Raw genomic sequence first — 18,299 nt, forward strand, 5'->3', positions numbered from 1 at the left:
CCACCCACCACAGTCAGTAACGGTCCCACATTTTCCTTGTTCAGACTTTTTCTACTAATCTGGCAGTAGCAGTTCTTACTGCTGTGCTGTCCCTTGCAATGTTCCTAAATCCCTGCTTCGCAGCCTGCCCCTCTTGTACTGCTTTTTTGCGCTGGAGTTCTGTCATGTGTGCCATGTTTAGCCAAGCCAGCCTCCTGATAAATCTTCTTGGGATACTACATTCTTGGCAGTTGCCTTCCATGTGATCCCACCTGCCAATTTCCTGAATAATTCAAAGTCTGGTCTGTACTTCCCCCCATCAGAATACTGAACCCCACTATTTCATGGTCACTACAGCCAAGTCTACCACTGAATATCAAACATCCACCCAGTACTTTCTTGTCTGTGAACAGCAGACCTAGTGGTGCATCATCCCAATTGCCCATCTAGTACCTGTATCAGAAAGCTGTCTTTCACACCCACCAGAAACCTCCTAGATTAATTGGATCCTGCTGTGCTCCCTCTCCATCAGATGTCAGGGGGATCAAGTCCCTTACAACAACCAGCATCTGTGATACAGACTTTCTCAAGTTCTTTAAAGAAAGCTTTGTCTGCTTTTTCGCTCTGGCTGGGAGATCTGCAACAAATTCTTATCATGATGTCACCCTAACTGACATCTCCGATCCTGACTCACATGCTCTCACACCAGGCTGTTGTCCACCCTGTAGAAGTACCATGCATCCAAGCTGCTTCTTCACCTATAGGGCACCAGCTTCCTCTCTTCATCTTCTCTCCCTGCCTTTTCCGTAGAGCCTGTAGTTGTCCATCACAGCAATTTAGATGTGTGAGCTGTCCCACCACATCTCAGTTATTTCAAGTGTCACTCTGTGACCGCATACGGCTCTAGTTCTTTCAGCTTGTTGGCCAAGCTGCAAGCATTTGTGTTTATACATACACTTGAGGTGTAGGCCTCCTTTCACCATTTTATTCTTCCTGAGGTGTCTCCTGATCCCATGACACCCGCATCCTTTATTTTCCACTCCTTTCCCATGTTTTGTTCACTTAATTGCAGGTTGCCATCTCCCTCCCCCATCATTCTTACTTTAAAACTCTCCTCATCAGACTTACCAGCCTGTTGCCAAAGGCGCTGCTCTTCCTCCACGCTGTCAGGCGGATCCCATTTCTCCCCAATGGCCCTCAATCCTCACACAGGGGCCCTGAATCATGAAAGCATACTCCTCCTCCATCTCCCCCTGAGAGTCCTTGAGCTTGAAACACAGGGTCCAACAATTATAAAAATCAAAGCCTTGCCTACAACACCAGCTTCACAGTTTGGTGCCGACCCACGCGATCTGTCCATATCTCTGCAAGCCTTTGGCCTTGACTGGCAGGAACAAGACCATGCCTTGGTCTTGGACCATTTCCAGTACCTGTTATTTTTTGAAAACTATTTTTTTTGTTGTTTTCAGCCTAGTTCCTATCTTTATCATTTTACAGATGAAAAGGTACCTAGGACCTACGCATAAGGAGCTATCAGAACAGTTTTGTGCCCGTGAACATTTGACTATTCCTGACTAGAAGTACACAGCACGGATGCTGTAACTCATAAACCCTTAGTCTTCTACAAAATCAGGATGACAGGTACCTATAACAGGTATCTTTATTCTTAATACAAGCATTCCATGTCCACCATTACGTTTAAAGGATTTATTTTTCTTTTTACTTTCAAAAGACAGGAGGCCTCACTTAGGTTTGGACATTACTTGGGAAGCAGAGAAAACTAAGCTTCACAGACTTCTGTGCTGCCGTGAGTAAATTACTCCTATTGGCTTTTACTCCACTCTTTTGAGACTGAACTGCAGCCACAGGACATACAAAGAAATAAGCCACAGACGCATTCAAGTTATTTATATACACCTGGTAGGCAGTTAACTCCTTCACAAGTCCCTGAAGTTTTACAAAATAACTAATCAACATCCATGTGGCAACCCTGGCTGGGTAATGCTATTAGTTAAAAAGCAAAATTTTTACTTCTCTTTTGTCCAAAAAATCCCTTAGAACTGTAGAATGGTTTGGGTTGGAAGGGACCTTAAACATTATCAAGTTCCAACCCCCCTGCCATGGGCAGGGACACCTTCCTCTACACCAGGTTGCTCAAAGCCCCATCCAGCCTGGCCTTGAACACTTCCAGGTATGGGGCATCCACAACTTCCCTGGGCAACCTGTTCCAGTGTCTCACCACCCTCACAGTAAAGAATTTCTTACTAATACCTAATCTAAACCTACTCTCTTCCAGTTTCAAGCCATTACCTGTCATTCTATCACTACATGCGCTTGTAAAATGTCCCTCTCCAGCTTTCTTGTAGGCCCCCTTCAGACAACTGGATGGCTGCTACAAGGTCTCTCTGGAGCCTTCTCTTCTCCAGGCTGAAAAATCCCAACTCTCCCTACCTTTCTGAGCAACCTTTCTCATTCCTCACAGAAAGTAAGCAACAAAAATCTTCTTTGGAAATGCAATTATTTGACCTAAACTTACTTACAAGTTCCTTCAGAAAGGGTCATAACAGCAGTATGGTGGGGAAACAGTTCAACAACTTCCTCTTTCTTCTCCTTTTAAAAATACATAAATATCAGCATAGCAATGGTTGCAGTGACCTCAGTGCACTCATGTCAGTAAGATATGAGTGAGCTGTTCTACATTGCTCAACAGTCATGATAAAAAACCCTCCAAAGTACAAAACTATGAATCCATAGGAAAACCTTCAATAATTGTTTTCTACAAGATTTTCTGCTTCTGAAATTTATTATACTAATATACAAAGAAAAAGAAAGGAATTTTATGTATATACAACCTGCTATATCCAATCCCAAGATTATTCTTGAGCATGGTAAAAAAAAAAATCTAAGGATATTTATAAAAATCCACAAAAACTCCAAATTTAATTTTACTCATCTCTATTACTTAAATGAGATGTCTTTCCAGCCCCACTGTAATTGGAGCTCTACACTTTCTCTACACTCTAATACACCGGTTTCCAAACAGGCTTCTCATCTTTTACCTACCAAGGTAGGTACTTCATAGCTGTACACGTCACCTATGAGCCACCGCACTCCCAGTATAGACTGGATTTGGAATTTGTCTACCACATTTCTCAGCATAGGCTATAAATAGCCATTGTGGGGAAAAAAAAAAAATTATAGATGCCTTCTTTACATCTAAGGTACATAATTACATTTTTCTCAGGCAGGAGCATTCCACAGGGTTCAGAGAGGGAAGGAACTGCAGTTACTGCACCATAAGTAAACTTCGTGTTCACCCCAGTTACTGTCTCCTGACCTGATCCTGTTGTTTCCCAACCAAACTCCTTCTCCAAAGGAAACTGAAGTTAGAACTACACTGAACTGACCCCAAAGGGTCCCTGTGCTACAGAACGAGTGAGATGGTCACACACAACGCTGAGGGTTTTGATAAAATGCCCCCATGGCTTAATACGCAGCAGCAGAGTTTCTGGAAACCGCAGACCTCCGTACTTGCTTCATCCTCTAACATATAAAACAAAATTAGTAACAATTTCAACTGAAGTTATTTCAGAGAGTAGCCAAGGATTAAATTATAGCATTAGGCATATTTCAAGCAAACTCCTTCACTGGTATGTCTTGAAGCGTTTGCATTTCTTTCTCATGTCAAAAAAGAATGATCACTATTTGTACTCAAGAGTATTCATCCTTCTCCTCAGCATCTACAATAGGTCATCTATTATATGACTATCTATCCCCATCTGTGAAAGGGAAACAATAAATCCACACTCTGATCTGTCTATTGGTGTCCTACAGTTCCTTAGGGAAATTAGTTAAATCAGTTTAGATTCCAGCAGATCCTCCTCCACATCTTAAGGATCTCAAACTAGCATTGTGTAAGGGAATGGCGAAAGGATACTTAGCCTGGACAATACACACCAGAAATGTCCTTCATCTTCCATCAGGCTTGTGCAAAATTCTGTACTAGAAGAAACCAGAAAGTGTCTGTCATATCTGGATTTAAAGAGACTGAATGCCCTAACATCAAGGGGACTTACAAAGTTCACCTCCAAGAGCAATAAAGTACACTTTGACGGTTGTGAACCAAGATTAAGAAATCAAGTAGTCGGGGGGGGGGGGGGGGGGGGAAGTAAAGAAACAGCATCAAGCCTCGATGATGGATTCCCAGAAATCAAGGAAGTTAGCTGGTACAGAGTAGTGAGAAGTATCTGTCAAGTAGTGAGACATCAAACTGTGAAGGTGACACCACTCCCGATTCAAGCAAATCCTTCTTTGATGTCTTCCTTTTGTTCAGATAGTATCTTTTTAACCAAATGACATGCCAAGAGTGATGAAATGATAGCAGAGGAGAAAAGCAGCTTTTATACAAAGAAAGACTACACTAGCAGAGCCTTAATAGTCAAGCGCTCTCCTTTGAATTATCTATAGTCACTTCTAGGAAACAAAAAATTCGACAATTCTAGTCTGGACCTCATGAAAGGAAACGAAGGGGACTGGACTTAGGGGCAGAGCAGGTCTGGTCCAGTGTGAGAGGACCCTGCGGGAAAGCTTTGCTCTTAATAGCCAGCACTGAGAAGTCACCAAGCATAGAGCTTCAAAGGCTTTTTCCCTTCCTTCCAGAAATCCCCTTGAAACACAACAGATACCAGACACAGGTTTCAATGAAATCAACCTGAAACTCTCAGGTAAGAGCGCTTACACCTGAAGATTTTTTATGTATTATTTATTTTACACTACCACCTTCATATTCTAAGCTAATATTTATAACAGTTTAAGTCTAGGCATAATTTAGTATGAGGAGGATGAAACTTGCCTTGTGCAACCTCTGCTTAAAAACTATACTCCTGCTGATTTATGAAGTACTTTCGGTTTTGAACAGTTAATATGCAAATAGCACAAAAGCAACCATGCTAAATAACAGTGCACAAATTCCTGTTTTCCAGGCTTTCCCTTCATTTAAATGTGTTTCTCTGAAGCAGACAGGAAATTTAAACTAACTTTGCTTTCATAGGCTGATGACTGGAAAGTTGAAATACTCAGAGCAGAAGTCCAGGATAATTTTGCATCTCCCATTGCTAAAGATACTTAAAAGAAAGTATGTTCAACATAAAAGGTTTTGGTCTTGATTTGGACAAAAAAAAAGAAAAACAGTCAATGCCAAGTTGGGTTTCTTTTTATTGTTAAAAGATTAAAGCATAACGTTTCACCAAATACAAGAAATTTAGGGGTTTTCTGACATTACAAATATCTGAATCATCAAGAGAAAGTGTTGAGCTATACATAGTCTGACGTTAATCCATCAATTTAATGTATATTAGTACATGCTTAAAACATGGCCAAAATACAGAATCACAAAATAAGTACCTTGATGCTTCTAAATCCGAGACAAGTAAATCACAGAATTGAGTGCAGTAATTTTCCAACGAATGACTATACACTCAATTACAACCTCAGGGCAGAGTTATTCCAGAAAGATTGGTAGTTTCTCATGCCTGGCTCATTCACATTCAATTTGGGGAGAATTTCAATTCTGAGAATTCGATAAAAACATTTTGAAAAATACGACATTTAACAATTGTGAAAAAAGTTCAGTCTTCACAGGAATATATGGATTGTTTGCCACTCCAGTCCTTAATTGCCTGTCTGTTTTACAAATCTTTACAAAACTAATTTGTATCCATTTTGGTTTCAAAAACATAGCACATCTGAAAAATAAAACATGACTCTACGGATGGGTAATACAAAGACATGAACACGTATTTAAAATTACTTTAAAAAGTAAATCATTTCAGTAATACAGCTATAAGACAAGTTAAACATAGTACAATAAACCATGCATCTTCTGACTTGTCAGATCAGCTAAACTACTCGGTTAACATATAGCAACACTTTTGAACACCTCAGTAAATTCAGCTTTTCTAGCACAAGGGAAAAAAACAGATTAAATTTGTTCTTCAAGTGGTTCAAGGCTGTCCAAGTGTTTTTTAGGTGTATCATCGCTATGACGGCTTTGGCAATGGGTTAAATGTTTCTTAAAGCCTCGGGGAAAATTTGATTCAAAATTACAACGTGGACACTTCAACAAACTTTGACCATGAGCAGCAACGTGGTTTTTAAGAAGAGACTCCAAGAGAAAAGCTTTGCCACATATTTTACATTTGTATGGGCTTTGAACATTATGCTTGTTAACTAAATGGTGCAAGACAGCACCTTTTTTCATTGCACGACAGCAACAAATTTTGCAATAATACTTTCCCTTGCCACGCTTCATGTATTTCGCTATTTCTTCCTCGGAGATGAAAGCCTCTTTCTCTTCGGTAAACTGCAGCACACACTGTGGCTGCATGGGAGTAGTGGCATCTATTTTGCTCTCTTTGCCGTAATCAGATGACTCCATATCATATTGCTCTTGGTCACTGTTGGATTCTTGCTCCTTTATCTCCATGGAGTCCATGTCGGTTTTTCCACACTCACTGCTATTAAGTTCAGAATCTGAGTTCTCCTGGTTTTCCTTCTTGGGCTTCTTTTTGGGGCATGAATATAACATGTCTTCTGGTGATTCTTTGGCTAATATTGATTGTTCATCCTGTGAGAATAAATCATCCAGTGGTTTCTGATCATCTAAACTGTGAGAAAGAAAGTCACTCTCACCAGACTCACTCGGTGTCTGGGGCTCGGAGGAAAAACCTGCAGCAGACTTGTGAGGCTCGGAAAACAGGATGTTCTTCTGGATTTCAGAAGGTACAGTAGTTTCAGCATGTCTCTGGCCATCAGAGGATAAAGCAGCAGTAGGCTTCTGCATCTCAGAAAATACAGCATGCTTTTGAACATCAGGGGAAACAGCAGATTTCTGGGAGTCAGTAAAAAGAGCTTGTTTGGGGGTCTCGGGAGAAACAGAAGGAGTAGGTTTCTGGGACTCAGTAAAGAGTCCGTGTTTCTGAATTTCAGGAGAACCAGATTTCTGAGACTCTGGAAAGGAACTATGCTCCTGAACTTCAGGGGAAATGGGAGCAAGTTTCTGGGCTTCAGAAAATAGGGCATGCTTCTGGACTTCAGGAGAAACAAGAGCTGATTTCTGGGCTTCAGAACACAGAGCGTGTTTCTGGCCTTCAGTAGAAACAGCAGAAGTAGACACCTGATTCTGGGGCTCAGAAAAGACACCGCGTTTCTGGACATCAGCAGAAACTGTGGGGTTAGATTTACGAGACTCTGGGAACAGAGCTCTTTTCCGAGGTTCAGGGAAATGAGCCCGTTTCTGAACCTCAGAAGAAGCAGCAGAGGTGGATTTCTGAGTTTCAGAAAAAAACATCGATTTCCGGGACTCAGAGAGTTTCCAAGATTCAGGAGATACCGAAGCACCAGGCTTACGGACCTCAGGAAAGAAAGAAGGCTTCCAAGAGTCAGAGGAAACAGTGTGACTAGACTTTCGAAGCTCAGGAGAAACAGGGGCAGAATGCTTCCACGTGTCAGGGGACAGAACAGGTTTCCAGCCTTCAGGGTAAACGGATGAGATGGGTTTCCATGGCTCAGAAGAAACAAGAGTAGACTTCTGGGATTCAGAAAAGGACGTAGATTTCCACGAGTCAGAAACGAGTCTCCTAGGCTCCGGCGATACAACGGGGCCAGGCCTTCGGGACTCAGGGGCAGACCTACGGGATTCTACCGACATGGCAGACTTTGGAGCCCAGGGAGAAACTGAGGAAGACTTCTGCACCTCGTGAGGTGTAGATCTCCAGGGCTCAGGGGAAATGGTTGGACCAGGTCTCCATGACTCTGGTGACACTGCAGGACCAGGTCTCCGGGTTTCGGGAGAAGAAGCAGAAGCAGGTCTACGCATTTGAGAAGGATGCCTCCGGGGCTCAGGAGACCCAGTTGGGGCATACCTTCGCGGTTCAGGGGATACTGCTGGAGTAGGTTTCTTTGGCTCTGGTGACACAGCTGGGGAGTATCTGCGGGGCTCCGGAGACACAGCAGGAGAATGGCGACGGGGTTCTGGTGATACAGCAGGGGAATGCCGACGGGGCTCTGGAGACATTGCTGGGGAATGTCGGCGGGGCTCTGGAGACACAGCTGGGGAATGCCGACGGGGCTCTGGAGACACAGCCAGGACTGGCTTCTGTGGGTCGGGGGATACAGCAGGGGATGGTTTCTGTGAGTCAGGGGACACAGCAGGGGATGGTTTCTGTGAGTCGGGGGACACAGCAGGGGATGGTTTCTGTGAGTCGGGGGACACAGCTGAGGCTAACTTCTCTGGATCCGGAGATGTGGCCTGGGCTGACTTTTCTGGATCTGGGGACATGGCCTGGGTTGACTTCTCTGGCTCTGATGAAGTCGCCTGGGCTGACTTCTGGGGCTCTGGAGACCCTGAAGATTTCTGAAGCTTGGGGGAAACAACAGGTTCAGATTTGGGGAGTTCAGGAGAAAGAGCAGGTTTGCGCGACTCAGGGGAAAGGGCAGATTTCTGCAACTCCAATGTGACGCTTTTTTTGGAGGAATCTGAATCTCCTTCTACCTGTTCTTTCCGCTCTTCATTCCACTTCTCAGGTGCTGCGTGTTGTGCTGTGATGTGATAATATACATTGCAATACATCTTGCTGGTAAAGAAACATTTGTGGCAGTGGAACAGTTTTGCACTTTTTTGATAAAATATGAGTTTACCCAAACCAGCAGCATCCATTTCATCACAATACTCTGGGTGTATGGTACCCATATGAATTTGTATGTTTTCATAGTCTGTTCCTCTGAAGCTGCAGTGATCACACTCTAAGCGCTCTGTGGTTTTACGTAGTATCTGCAACATGTCCATTTTTCACGGTCAGTAACAGTTTTCACAGCACTGCACCTTTTAAAGAGCAAGCTTCAGTTCCTGCAATACAGGAAAAAAAGATCTATATAATTAGCTGTCAAGGTTAATTTTTCGCAATTCCTAAACAACCACATGTGCTTTCCCCCTCTCCCCCTCCATTTTAGAATGCGTATCTTCTGCATAGGTACTAACTACCTCATAAAGAAAGGTAATAACTGCTTCATAAAGAAATCCAAATATAAGTCTCTCCAACTTCTGCAAATCATTTTACATCAGTAGAACTTGAAAAACAAAGCTTATATTTAACAACAGGCCTTCCTATCTATGAAAAGAAATCTGTAAGCAACTGATAAAAAAAGAACCCAGATGATAAAGAGCTAAGTTTGTTTCATTTGATAAATGTGTCTTGCTTTCTCAGTTGTCTTTTCTTTCCAGATTTAAAGTGGTTTTATTTACATTACACATGTAAACTGAAAACAAAAAATAGTTTGAAACAGTGCCGTTGAGATAAAGCCATTTCAAAACTGCATTTTCATTATAAAATTTCAAAACAAAATAGCTGGTTTTGACAAAGACAAATTTTCATGAAGAAAACAGCAGCCTAAAGACTATGCTCTGTTTTCATCTGTTACATGCTATTTTCCTTTCACTAATTACATGAAAAACAAAAGCTCCTGCTCAAGACTTTATCCATTATGAAAAGAATTTTTTCCGTTCCATTATTTCATCTGCTGCCCTAACAACAACAAAAATACTACTTCAAAAAACAACTTTTTTCCAGTTGTAGTTGACAGCCCTCTGTATTCAAAACAATTGTCTGCCTCACCCCACAAAGATGGAAATTTCTCAAAATTACTGTTTTTGTAAGACCTTAAAACAAAACAAAAAACCTCAAAACAAAACAAAAACCCACTACATAAATGCAGCATCTGAAATGCAACTAATTTTTAATGATTTGGCTAGATTCCACTATTTCCAACAGAATTTACCATGATTAGCTACTACAATAACCAGCAAACCAATTTTAACTATATTCTGTAAGTTATTTTCACCTAAATGTGGGAGTTATCTCTATGGTGAAAATGAATATTTGGACATTTATGTGAAATGCACAGGCTTTTTCTTGAAGGTTCAAATTAAACGGACGTTACATGATTATCATGCTAAGCTATCAACCTAATTTTGGGCATCCTGCAAGATACACTGTTTGAAAACACACAAAGTTTTTGTGTCATTTGAACATTAATTTTCCTGTCTGAATATATAGTAGGCTAAAAACTAATCTAAAAATATGTATCCAAAGCAAGTTTTCTTAATTGATTCCTAAGGCATTTTTACCCTGGTTTCTTATGGAAATGAGGCCTACACAAACACACTGCCCTACAGTCAATGCCAATCAAATTAGACAAAGCAATCCAGTCTCATTTTAAATTCCTACAAGTTTCATGACAATCAGGAACTGAGTAGAGAATGCAAAAAATGCCTTCACCGAGGCTAAGGCTGAATATTTCACTTAACAGTTACTGGCTCTGCTTAGCCTGTAATCAGTACATAAACGGTCAGTATGCAAATAGTCTTAAAACCTGCAGAACAAGCAATGTCTGATTCAGCTTGTAATTAGGGAAAAAGAGAAGGAATTAAAAATACTACAGCAGTGAGCTGCTTTGGGTTTGGGGCAGAATGAAAGTAAATTAGCAGTGCTGCTAAAGGACGACATGTATACAGGAAAAAAAAAAAAAAACACCACCAAAACCAAACAAACCCGAAAGGAGGATTGGCTTAAGAGCAGAGAGCACAAATCTCTAAGAATCATAGCATAGTTTGGGTTGAAAAGGACCTTTAAAGGCCATCTAGTCCAACCCCCCTGTAACGAGCAGGGATATCTTCAACTAGGTCAGGCTGCTCAGAGCCCCATCCATCCTGACCTTGAATGTTTCCAGGGATGGGGCATCTGCCACCTCTCTGGGCAACCTGTGCCTGTGTTTCACCACACTCATAATCAAGAAATGTATTCCTTGTGTCTAGTCTGAATCTACCCTCTTCTAGTTTAAAACCATTACCCCTTGTCCTACCACAACAGGCCCTGCTAAAAAGTTTGTTCCCATCTTTCTAAGAAATAAAGGTTCACTAGCTCAGCTGCTCGTGGAACAACTTCTTTGCACGCACTATGCATGCAAATTTCACATTAAGTCACAGGAAAAGGTATATTTCCAATCAGGAAGCATGATGGGATCACAAACAGAGCTTTAAGAGGGATGCTGCTTTACATCTATGAGATAAATGAATAACGTCCGACCACAGGCTAGGGGCACATGAGGAGTAATCGCACTGCTCTACAAATACTGAAGTGGAAGGACCTTTTGGGAATAAATTGCAGTTTCCCAGCACTATAGGCAGCCATACAAAAGACAACCCAAAATGTAGTCCACACCACATTTGGGGTTGACCACAAAACACTTCCATCTTATAACATCAAAACATCTTATAACAAACTTTATACTCCTGTAAAAGATCAAAACAAAACAGAAAGATAACAGTAGTGCTCAGTGGTCTGCATCTCTGCAGTAGCAAACTTGTCAACTGAAAAAAACCAAAGCAAGCTATGTCTTAACACTCCAAAATACTAAAAGTCTTTGGGAATTAGGGTGGGTTTTTTGATTGGGGGAGCTGGGGCAATGGGAAAAAAGAAAAATTTCAATTTGAAAGCCAAAAATTCTGATCATATGAGCTAAAGAATTATTTTTTTTACCAAATCACAGCAAAACACAATTAGGACAATAAGGCCATACCACACTAACCACATTTTCAGAACTGAAAGGGAATTTGTCACTTCCAAAATTGGTGGTAATCCTAAATTGTCCGTTTTCTTTTCTCTAAAAAAAAAAACAAAAAAGGCTCTTCCAAACTGAATTTATCATAGCTTACAACAAAGTTTACCAGACAATCTCTTCTATCCTCTTCATAATTTCCGTCCTCTTTACACATCACCTAATTGTTGCCCCTTCTGGACTTGGTTCTGTTATTCGCTCCATTCAACTACACCTCACCTCCCATGCTCACCTTTTATTCAGTCCTATCTTATTTTACAATGGAAATTTGCATTTTCTCTCCATATGCAACAGTGAGAAAAGGTCCCTGGCTCCCTTCCACAAACTGTCCAAGTTGCTGCTAAGCTTTTTTGACCAAAAGGTTATTCTGAAACTGGAGAAGTTACTTCCTCATTTTCGTCTCCAGGCATTCAAAGGTTGACATTCAAGCTTTTGACATAAGAAATAATGCTAAACAGTTGGGGGTACTTTCTCTCACACTGCCATCACTCACCATTTTTAATTTTGTAACTTCAGTACACTGTAGCTGGCAGTCACTTCAGAAACTGCCTCTTCTGCTGAAACCTCTACTTAATCGAGGCATACTACTGAGCAAGACAACTCTTTAGTATTTCAGCACCTTAGGCCATGACTCCATGGAACAGTAAATCTAGTTTTAGAATAGTTACTGTGAGACCAGTAACAAACTTGAACACTGCTGAGCCACTATTAACTCACGCTGTCAATTTAGATTTGTTGAAACACTTCTGAAGGAGTAAATTCTGAAATGTTGCTGGTTCACTTAGCACGTATCTGAATAGCTAGCCTGTAAGATTTTCCTGTCAATCATTCCTGATCCCTTCTCACTTTGAGCTCACATGCCACTGTCTCTACATAGCTCTGACTACTGCCCTCCTCTGTGCTCAGGTTTGTCACACAGATAACTACCTGCTTCACACTTCCCTTTGCCGCCAACTCCTGCATCAGAATTTGTTTTGCGCTGGATCCTGCCTTGCCTCGCCGGGTGAAAGTTTGAGGAACAGCATGTTGCTGTTTTCTAAACAGTCCCACACCAGCAGAGCCAGCCAGGCTAGAAACCGCATGCTCAAAATCCAGGTCTTCATGGCTTTGGACATGTGATGTAATCTGTGCTCTGTGGCATCCTTTTGGCAACACTAAAAAAGATGGACCACATTCCCTCTGCATAAATGCCTTATCACAGACATCAAAGGGAGCTAGCTCTGCACTGGTCCAACTCAGACCCATAAAAAGCATAAGGAAAATAACTGGTGCTATCAAACTGGCAGGGTGCTCCACATGCACTGCAGAGAACTTGACCCAATACTAAAACCGGACATTGTTCTGGTTGTCTAAAGCCCTTTGAGGGAAAGTATGAATTTCAGGATGGAGATCAAGTTGCCATGAGAGACAGGTCCCCCATGAAACACAGCAGAAGAGTGATGGCTGCTAGAGTATCTCTCGAGCCTGCTTTAAGACTCCTAAGAGGGAACCAACAAGCTGCCACCCCTCTAAGCACAGACAACTGCTGTACAGGCCTCAGGCTGCTTTGTTTTGTGGAACAATCTGCCAGGCCCTACCTGTTTCATAAACAGGACACTTCAGCATTGTCCCTACTCAAGCTCACAGTTACAGATGTGTGATGCCACAGTGGCTATAGCTGAGGCTGTGCTATGTGCCACTTTTAAGATTACAAAGCACACCACATTCCTTAACCACTACTTCTGCATTCACTCCTACTTTTCTCACTTTTTGTGGCAGCAACACTGAGAAAACAAATACAACTGAACAGAACTAATTATCTATTCTGAAAAGGCATTGAAGCAGAAGTCTGAAGCCCAGCATTTATACTTGTCCTTAGTCTGCACCTTCTCTCTACTTCAAGACAAAGTGCTAAGATTCAACTAAGATTCTGGAGTTTGCAATACTAAACTTTAGCTTAAGGCAGCCAAGATTTGTTCAGAGTCTTCTTGAGACATGAAGACTTCCACTGAAAGCTACCTGAACAGGTAAGTGCTTCTGTCTACAAGCTCACTATATCCACAGACATCAAGCACAGTAAGAGCACTAGCTCACCTCTTAGCTTGACTGAAGATTTTTGCTGACCTGAAGTGACATAGATCAATGTCTATCACTCAGGTTAAAAGCTGCTTGAAGAGACCCAGAGATCCCAGCAGTGGGACCACCAGTCTCTACTGCTGCTCCACTAGCTACCTCTCCTCATCCCCCTTTCATGTATGTCTAGAACCTACATACAAAGGTTCCTATCACCAGCTCTCTCCTCTCTCCACAGAGATGCTGAAGATCCTTACACCAGTTCCTGTTCCCTACACTGCATTTCTGGCCATAATCTTCTCTAACACAGGAAGAACAGAAAAACAGCAGGGTAAAAGGATCGGTAATGAGGACCTACATCTACCTGAGGAAAGAACAATCATCACTACTTTTTTTGCTTGGTTCTCAGCATCTGAGAGACAAAGTCAAGATTTGGTGGAAAGAAAAAGTCAGAGGCAATGAAATAACTGCAAGTTCTGTAGTTGGCTACGTATATTGCAGGGGAACCAGAGTGCAGTCAAACAGCATCAGCAATCTCTGTTAAGCTCATGTTAGACCGAGCAATAGGAGTAGCCTAAGCTAACGCAAAGAGCAGACAAGAGCTCCCAGTACCTTCCCAGCCACTTCAGAGCCAGTTTCTGGATTCCACATCCCATCATCCACGAGGATCCCACTAAAGATTAAGCCATACTTCATACGGCCTCTCAAAAACCTCCCAGTAGTAGAAAAGAAATGTGCAGGAGATACTGCGTATAAGAAAGAATCTACCCAGGGGATAGCACAACATTGACCCTGGTAGCTGACAAGATGTCTTCACTTCTCAACCCCATTCCAATTTCATAGCTACACATCTACTAATCATTCCGGTTGTTTTTAATAAGCACATTCTACATAAGTGTTGCAACTTTTAATATATCCCTGAATTTTACCTCTAGAGAGGTTAAACTGTGACTGTCATGAAGCAGTGCCAGAGGGAACTAATGAAAGGCTCAAAGCTAAAGATCTAGAGTGCCTGTGAGCAGAGAAAATTACAGATTGCTTTTAATATGACACAAAGAATTTCAGAACACAGCAACAAGTAGTCTGTCATATTGTTCCTCAAAATCAGACTGTCCCAGCTCTCACTGGCAGAAGGCTCTATACCTCTTTTCCTCTCAATAAAGAATTTATTCTGGTGAGACACAAGCAGATAATGAGGACATGCAACACACATCAGTGATTTCCCAGCACAGCTGAGAAAGCCCTCAAGAATAGAGTCCTATATTTTCTGTGATTCCCTCCATCCACATTGGATTCCTTATGTACAATGTGAGCTAAGACTTAAAAATGGTGCTGCCGTCCATGCAACCTTGAAATGACAGACAACACATCAGCGGGAAGTAGCAGTGTCTGGTGGACTCCTACTTAACTTCAAGACACCATTCTATCTATGTTCATCAAGTACAGGACAAAGTCAGCCTGTACTTCTATGAATGCTCAACCTTCCAGTGATAATCCTCCAAGCCTCTACGGAGCACCACAGATCACACCTCTACTCTGACAAGCACAATCGCTGCACAGGAAGGTTGGCTGTTCCATTTTCATCAGTCTTGGAAGTTTCTTGCAGGCAAACAGTCCAGTCAGATCCTCCATCAGTGAGGAGGGCCAATAGTAAAGTATGTTCCCAGCACAAGAAAGCTGGATACAGCTGCATCATTGCCCCTACTAGCAGAAGCAGATCCAGACTATCGCTGTGTTTAAGCAAAAGGAAAAATGATATGTTCTTGCACTGCCAAAAAGTAAATGGCAGTCTGGTGGCAACATGATGCTTCATCCCTGTGTTGTGACTGACAAAAGAAACAGAAATTTAGCTCCCAGAGGAAGCTGCACACAAACAACCCCACAGTGCGACAGAGCAGGAACTTCACAATGCTAACGGCAGGTAAGGGGGTCACGTTCAATGCACTGTGCGCAAGACAGGCAGCACTATGCACACAGGCTGCTAATCCAGCAGCATCCACAGCAATCTGACTGCATCCTCACAACTGAACTCCCAGCTACCAGCCTATCTACAGGGGTTAAATTCTATCAGCAACAATCACTGACCCACATCTTTAACATTGCACACCTAAAAAAGGCACAAACACCCTGCCCTGACCAGCCACCGAAACAGTTAGAAACACTGTGAGAACACGTGAGACACCAGATCCAGGCAGAAAACGGCTGTATTATGTGGTCCCACATTTCCAGGACAGGTTCGAGTCAGAGCAGAGTTGAAAAGTCACAATACTTGATGCACATGCAGATGATTTAAGCAGCACGAAAGCAACAGAACTGCAGCTATTTTGCACAATTTCCACCTTTGCTAAGGGAATGACAAGTCTACACAGCAACACTAGTTCTGAATAAAAGATCTAACAACAGTATAAACTGCAGAGTAGTATCAATAGATCTGTAACAGATTCAGGGTACGAAAAATTAATGCCATGTAATTCTGATAGGGCTTTCTAACCCCAAGTTCACAATAGTGCATAGATAGCTTCCAAAAATGGCCCCAGAAACTTTATTTCTGCAGTGCTGCATCTGAGTTAATGAAGGGCCACTGGACCCACCACAGCACACGATCTAGTCAGGAACTGTGAATTGAGGTTGTGAATCTTGGTGACGTCAGGCAAAGAATTCCATTTACATTACCCCGAAAGCAAATGAGATTCAAGGGGAGCTTATGGCAGAGAAAAAAATGACATCCATAGTCTCTATATTCCTAACTTATAAACAACTGGGTACAAGTCAAGCTTCCAGTCACCCCTCTTACTTCTAACAGTGCTGAATTGTTACCAGCTAACACAGCTCCCATCTGCGCAGTCAAGCACCAAATGCTCCCAACACCTGCACCAGCTGCCAGAGGCCACTGCAGCCCCAGCCCACCTCCAAGCTCCAGCAGCGAGGGCAGCCAACACAAACGAGCCTCCTCCAGCTCAGAAGTCGCCTCTAAAACGCCGCTCAGAGCCGGCGCGCTTCATCTATCCCCAACGATGTACGGACGCAACTCCGCGACATGTTTTTTTTGAGCCTTCGCTTTCCATCGGCCTCACCGACCTCGCGGTCGCTCCTGGCGGGTATTTCTGTGGCGGCTGAGGAGGGCAGTCCCGCCGGCGACACGGCCCGGCCACAACTCGCTTTCCCAAGGCGTCTGGCTGTGGGGGGAGCACAACTCGCAGCGTGCTCCACCTGCTCCTCGCTCCACCGGCCATTGCTTTAACTTTCTCCCAGGGAGGGGGTGCCGGCGGACCGAGCTTTCCCAGGGCAGCCGGCTTCGCCCCTGCCCGCCTCCCGCCGCCCCCCGCGGCCGCTCCCCCCCGGGGCAGGGGCCCCACGCCGCCTGCCCGCCCATTCATTCCCGCACCGCCGGGCGGTCTCCCGGCCGCCTCCCTCCCCCCCGCCGCGGCCCCGCCAGTTGTGTCGTCGTCTCGTCCCCCCCCCCACGCCGCCGGCACCCACCGCCGCCCGCCTGCGCGATCCGTAAGGGCCGCCCGCTCCCCGGCGCGGCGGGGGCTGGACAAGGGGAAGGCCCAGGCCCGGTGCCCAGGGGGAGGGGAGCGGGCCGGGGACGCGGCAGGCCGCTCTGTGCCTGCGGGGGTGGCGGTGAGAGGGATCCCCCCCCCCCCCCCTCGCCCGCACTCACCGCTGAGGCGCCGGCGGGGCGCACCCCCGCCACAACGGCGGCAACGGCAGCGCTCGCGGGCTCGGGCAGCGCGAGGGGCGGGGAGGGGGGGGGGGCTCCAGGCAGGCGGCGCGCGGCCGAATAGCGGCCGCTTTATCGCTCCCCCCCCTCCCGCCATGGGCCCGCCCGCCGCCCAACCGGAAGCGCCGGCGCCGAGCGGCGGCCCCGCCCCTCCCCTACCGGCAGGGCAGCGCGCGGGGCCTAGTCACGTGCCGCCGCTGCGGCGCCCGGGAGGCGCGGCGCGCGCTCCTCCACCGACCCGGTGTGTCACGCGGCCGCCCCCCTCCGCGCCCCGCCCAGCCGTCAGGGGGCGCTGCCACACCGGAGGGGCTCGCGCCGCCACACTGGAGGGGCGGGCAGGCGCCGGAGGAGGCCGCCGATCACCGCGGCCGCTTCCCCCGCCTGGAGGGTCCGTTGCGGCCCGGCCACTTCCCGCTGCCCCGCAGCGTTAGGCCCCGCGGGACACGGCGGCGGTGGCGACGGCGGGCGCGGTTGGCGGTTCGGGATGGTGCTTCCTCAGGGTTAACAGGGGAGGTCGGCCCGGTCATCCCCCGCCAAGGCTTTGTGTCCTGGTGGCGCTGCGCGTGGACTGGGGAGGGGTCGCAGGTAGCGGGGAATAGCGCGGGGAGGGGGGGCAGAGCGGCAGAAAGGGGCTCTCCCTGCGTGTAGCTTCCATGGCATTCACCTGAACGCGTCTGGGGCCTGGGGTCGGGTTCGGGCTGCGACTTCAGCTACCTTCTCTGGGTGCTTATATCTGCTTTTTGTCTGATCTGGGGAGGAGGCTGAGGGGCGACCTCATGGCTCTCTGCAGCTTCCTGAGGAAGGCAAGTGGAGAGGGGGGTGCTGAGCTCTTCTCCCTGGTACCCAGCGATAGGACATGTGGGAATGGTTC

At 45.1% G+C, this 18,299-nt stretch overlaps 1 protein-coding gene across 1 annotated transcript; it reads right to left on the reverse strand.

The window, feature by feature from the left end:
• Positions 1–5,180: 5,180 nt before the first annotated feature.
• CHAMP1 (chromosome alignment maintaining phosphoprotein 1) lies at positions 5,181–17,525 on the reverse strand. Its single transcript, XM_074154464.1, has 2 exons — positions 17,369–17,525; positions 5,181–8,884 (listed from the first exon to the last, which is right to left on the reverse strand). The coding sequence occupies exon 2, from the start codon at positions 8,822–8,824 to the stop codon at positions 5,960–5,962; it is 2,865 nt and encodes a 954-aa protein (XP_074010565.1). The 5' UTR covers positions 8,825–8,884; positions 17,369–17,525; the 3' UTR covers positions 5,181–5,959.
• Between the last annotated feature and the right edge of the window lie 774 nt (positions 17,526–18,299).

This window comes from Numenius arquata, chromosome 1 (genome assembly GCF_964106895.1).
Source record: "Numenius arquata chromosome 1, bNumArq3.hap1.1, whole genome shotgun sequence".
In the NCBI taxonomy this organism is placed as follows: domain Eukaryota; kingdom Metazoa; phylum Chordata; class Aves; order Charadriiformes; family Scolopacidae; genus Numenius; species Numenius arquata.